Here is a 5,384-nt window from a genome sequence, read left to right as displayed (position 1 = left end):
TTGTTTATACTTATGGTTAGGCTCGTATAAAATCCTAAACACAAAAAATAGAAAATCTAGCAAAAAAAAAAGGAAAAAAAAAAAAAAAAAAAACAAAGAGAGAGCTTTCCTTTTGACACCCCAACTTATACTTGTTCTCAATCATTAATTTATTTTAGGGATTTTTCTCAAAACGTACTCAACTTATTTCCAAATTCCGATATCACTACACTATTCATTTTAATCCCAAAGCATGCATTTCGAGTGACTTTTATAATCAATGAATTCGTTGATATATCTATGAATTTGTTGATGTTAAAAGTGACGAACTCACGAGTTCATAGGTTATAAAAATGCTGAATGCATGCTTTGGGAATTAAAATGAAAAGTGTACCAAATTTGGAAACTTGTCGTATTCAGAGTATGAAATGCAGATTCACCCTTTATTTTCAATTGGGTTGTAATAAGTAAAAGTTAGGGTGCCAATAGCAGTATTTCTTTTGAATATTTTTCTCATCTTAATTTTCATCTGTTTTTTAACAAGCCTCTCTCATAAATAGAGGGGTTATACCTCATCAACTATGTTTATTGTGTCAAAGTAGATGAATCCTAAGAAGTGACAATGCCCCTACAGTATATTTTCATAGAGAAATAGCTAGAATCCAAATCTCACCTTTACCCCTATGAGCCAAGCTCTTGTTTTAATTTTTAACATGCCAAAATCGAGTTTGATTTCATTGCTAGCTAAGAATTAGATGGTTAAATTTTCAAATAAAAAAAAGAAAAAAAAAAAAGATCAAGAAAATAACAACACTCGTCCTATACAAATGAAAACACATGACATTAAACTTGTGTAGTTTATTAAATGAGAGAAAAATGTGAGAAAAAGCTTGAGTGTTTTTCTCCAATTTTATAGAAAAATAATTGTTAGAAAAAACTTGAGAGATGCTCATAACTAAGATGTTTATGACCTCTTCGTCTGGTCTAGTGTCCCTTTTCACCAATTTCATCCATCCACTTCTTCCATCTCTAAACTAGTAATGAAAAAGAAGACAATACTTCAAAATCAAATAAAAGATGAGAAAAAATTGAAAAATCCAATAAATACTAATATTGGGTGACTAGAACTATACCATCATGCTAACTTTTGATTTTGATGTGCACAAACTTGGAGTTAACTTGATGGTTTGAGAATTGATAAAAGGGAGTTTGTGGATGGTGCAAAACATGAAAACCTAATGTAGGGGTGATGTCGAGATTGTTAAATTTTAAAGTTAATTTTTTAGAAGTCTTATTATATTTTCTTATTTTATTTTAAGGGTTGTAGTGAGGGTATTTATGTAATTTTGTATGGGCACAACTTCACATGTGTGGTTTTTTTTTTTAATTCATAGGTGTGATTGGCACATGTTACTGTCTCTCTTTTCTCTATCTCATCACCTTTGTATTCCCATGTAATCATTAGTGCTTTTCTCATGTACTCTTCTAAAATCTCCATCTTCATTGATGAATCACATTATTATCAATTATCTCCATTTTCCCATGCAATCAACCTTAACTCCCAATGCATTTTCATTTTCTAACTTGAATCTTCTAGAAATCTTCTTAAAATTTTTTGAACAAGCATTCTAACATTACTAGAAATTTTCTCCATCACACATATATATATATATATATGCATGTGTGTGTGTGTGTGTGAGTGGAGGTTTTACTTCCAACTTGTAAAGTTTATTTTTGAATTAACTTAGTAATTCTCTTTTCATCCTTTTAAATTATTGTTCTTCTTCTTGGTTGTGAGTCTTAGGCTATTATATTTCTATACTATTTGAGAAGTGGAGTTCCAAAAATTTGAATTATGTCTTTCTCCATAGAGATAACGTCGGTCGTAGAAAGTGATGCGGATCATTGGAATGTTATGGAGAGAAACTTTCAAAAAGTTATTGTAGACACCCAATTTTCACAGGCTCCACTCAAAAAGGATCCATAAAATATTTGTTTTTCTTAAAAAAGGTTGAAGTCCCAAATTTTCAAAAATCTACCATTTGTTCAAAATAAAAGTCCTAAGGCCTTTAATTGGCCTATGCATCCACTATAAAATACTTTCCTCATTGCATCTTGCACTTTCCTTTTCATGCCCATTTCCTCTCTAAGCCCATTCAAACACCTAACTTAGGCCCACCTTTCAAATCCAATAGTTCACAGACCACCCTCCTAACCTAGACTCAGTCAATTCCTAAATTCGCTTCTTTTAAAGCCCATCTTTACTCTAGGATCCACTATTTAAGCTAACTCTAACCCTCTCCAACTATTAAAGCCAACCAAATCATGTTCAACGCCTAAACCACATCTAAACCCAACTCCAAATGTAGTAGTTATTAGAAAAAAAATATCTAACAAAGCTTCATTTAGTAAGCGCCAATGGGTAAGTTCCTACTGAGTTCTTTTAGGTGGATTCTATAGGATCCTACCGAGTTGCAATGTAAATTTTAGTAGGTTCCTACTGAATGAATAAATTAATCTTTTTCTTAAGTGGGTGTGATGAGTAATTTCGTGATTTATTGGAAAAGGGGGTGAAAAAGTAAAAAAGTGGATGTAGATAGACCGCGCTTTTTAATTTTATTTTATGGTTTTTGACTCGATGAACATTAGATATTATAATTTGATTGACCAAGTTTCCGATTCTGCTCAGCCGAGTTAGTTCAAACAAATTTTGAGATGACTCGAGTTAATGAATTGACTGTGATTTCCTGACTTGATTTTGCAAATTGATTAATCGAGTTCAGAGCCGAATCACCTTACAAATCAGTCTAGTCAATTTCACTTGGTTTTGAATTGACTCAATTAACAAGTTTTAAAATTATATGTTAAACCACACAGTCCAAACTCCAAGACCATACGGATTCAAAATAGTCAACAAAAAGGTTGCTTAAAAGTCTGAAAGTAAGGAGGTTGAGAGAAACAAGCCATGTGCATTTCATACACAAAATTTATGGAATAAAGCTAGATGAGATCCGGCATAAATGGTGAGGAACCATTAATTTCAGTAACACTAAATATAATTAAATAATTAACTTTCAGATTGTTAACTAATATCAATAAATAATAGGTCTAAAACTCATAAAGTTGGCCAAAAACTCAATTCGAGTCAACTCGATTCGGTAGGTTTTTTACTCAACGTACCATAAACTCAGAAAGAATGGATTTAGGGGTCCACAGAAAACTTGTTGGGTCAGATTAGAAACTTGACTGAGCTAAATTTGTCATATCTCATTTTTTTTTTCCTTTGGGAAAAATAGTAAATAAATGTGTTTTAAAATTTCAAAAATGATTTATACCAACATATTTACTGACTCGATGAGTCAACCAGATAACTCAATTGACTCCATGTTTTTGGTTCGAAAAAATTGAATATGATTAAATAATTTTTTTTTACATAATTTAGTTAATATTTGACTAAAGTAACTGAAGCCCATTACTTTACTTCAATCAGCAATCCAACATACATTGAAAAAGGAAGGATCAAACCCTTCTTCTTCAATCATTAACATAAGCATGGGCTTGAAGCATCAGACTTCCAAGAGCTCCTCTTCTTCCTCAACCATGAAGTGTACAACCTTCCTCCCCTTAGCTCTCCTCCTCACCTCCTTCTTCCTCTTTGTCACGCCACCAACACTGCATCTCCCCGAACCATTCTTTCGAACTGAGGATAATCGATTCCATGGTGATCTTCGAGAAGCTCAGTTCCCCTGGAACAAGCTTTGCTTTGGTCCCACTGTTGATAAGCTCAAACTGGCTGTCTTCTCCAAGACATGGCCAGTTGATGCTGATCCTGGTGGTATGGAGCGCCATGCTTCGACCTTATACACCACTCTAGCCGCTAAGGGACATGAGGTGCACATATTCACTGTGCCTAGTGATAGGCAGCCTTACCCTGACATCCATGACGGTAACCTTCATGTTTATTTTGCAGCCAATGATCACGGGTCTGTTAATTGCTCATTAGCGTTTGAGATTTTTAACCGGGAGAACATGGTGGGATCATTCGATTATGTCCACACTGAGAGTGTATCATTACCACATTGGCGCGCAAAGATGGTGCCTAAGGTCGCTGTCACTTGGCATGGTATATGGTATGAGATCATGCATTCCAAGTTGTTACAAGAACTAATTTTGGTTCCGACAGGACACGGCATTAGACCGGACCCTGAGCTTCATGATGCAATGTCACGGCTAGTAGATGAGATTCGGTTCTTCTCTAGCTACACACAGCATATATGTATTAGCAATAGTGCTGGTGAGGTCCTTACTAATATCTACCAACTTCCCCGTCGGAATGTCCATGTTATACTCAATGGGGTAGATGACACAAAATTTGTGCACGACATAGAGGCCGGGGCACATTTTAGGGCACAGCATGGGGTGCCTAATAATGCAAGTTTAGTGATGGGAGTTGCGGGGCGGCTGGTGAGGGACAAAGGGCATCCTCTTCTCTACGAGGCGTTTTCATTAATAAGCGAGCATCACCCCAATGTATTTCTACTAGTAGCCGGGTCAGGCCCATGGGGGAAGCATTACATGGACTTAGGGCCAAATGTAAAGGTGTTAGGTGCATTAGATCCATCAGAGCTGGCCAAGTTCTATAATGCGCTTGATGTGTTTGTTAACCCTACATTGAGGCCTCAAGGGCTCGATTTGACATTGATGGAAGCAATGCAGTGTGGGAAGACGGTGTTAACACCTAATTTCCCTAGCATAACGGGTACAGTTATCATGAATGAAAGATTTGGGTATACATTTTCTCCCAATGTGAGGTCTTTCGTGGAGGCCTTGGAGTCAGCAATAAAAGATGGACGCGACGTATTGCACAAGAAGGGAATGGCATGCAAGGCCTATGCATCGGGGATGTTCACAGCAACTAAGATGGCTTCGGCTTATGAGCGGTTCTTTCTATGTATGAAGAACTCTAGATATTGCCAGTATCCCCTTCCTACAGATTGTTAGATGCTTCTCTCATTCGATTCTTTGTACCAATATATATCAGTACACTATATATTATCTTTTACAGTCAACGGTACTGTTAGAAGGAGAATGCAAAGAAATGGTCTAATTAATCACACACACATACACACTCACTACGATCCGTTTGGATTGACCTCAACTCTTCATCCATTAGACAAAATAACTCCCTAGGTCGGTGGAAGTGCCCATAATTAATTAGAAATGTCATTCATTCCAAGCTTGTTCTGGTCAGAGTTGGGACCCAATTTTTTATCAATTAGACCAATTAAATTTAATAGGATTCTTTCATTGTCAAAAGCATCCAACAACCAATGACATATAGTTAATTACATATTTACATAGAATGCTGATAATCTGACTTAGGCATGTGGCAACTCAACCCACTT

The 5,384-nt window shown here is 35.8% G+C and overlaps 1 protein-coding gene across 1 annotated transcript; it reads left to right on the top strand.

The window, feature by feature from the left end:
• Positions 1-3,488: 3,488 nt before the first annotated feature.
• On the top strand, positions 3,489-5,160 carry LOC147392259 (UDP-Glycosyltransferase superfamily protein). Its single transcript, XM_086459947.1, has one exon. The coding sequence runs from the start codon at positions 3,532-3,534 to the stop codon at positions 4,978-4,980; it is 1,449 nt and encodes a 482-aa protein (XP_086316073.1). The 5' UTR covers positions 3,489-3,531; the 3' UTR covers positions 4,981-5,160.
• Positions 5,161-5,384: the final 224 nt, after the last annotated feature.

Source organism: Akebia trifoliata, chromosome 11, assembly GCF_017979445.1.
Source record: "Akebia trifoliata isolate Shusen 1 chromosome 11, ASM1797944v1, whole genome shotgun sequence".
NCBI classification, from domain to species: domain Eukaryota; kingdom Viridiplantae; phylum Streptophyta; class Magnoliopsida; order Ranunculales; family Lardizabalaceae; genus Akebia; species Akebia trifoliata.
Note: the sequence above shows the minus strand (reverse complement) of the source record. Positions and strands in the feature narration are given on the sequence as shown.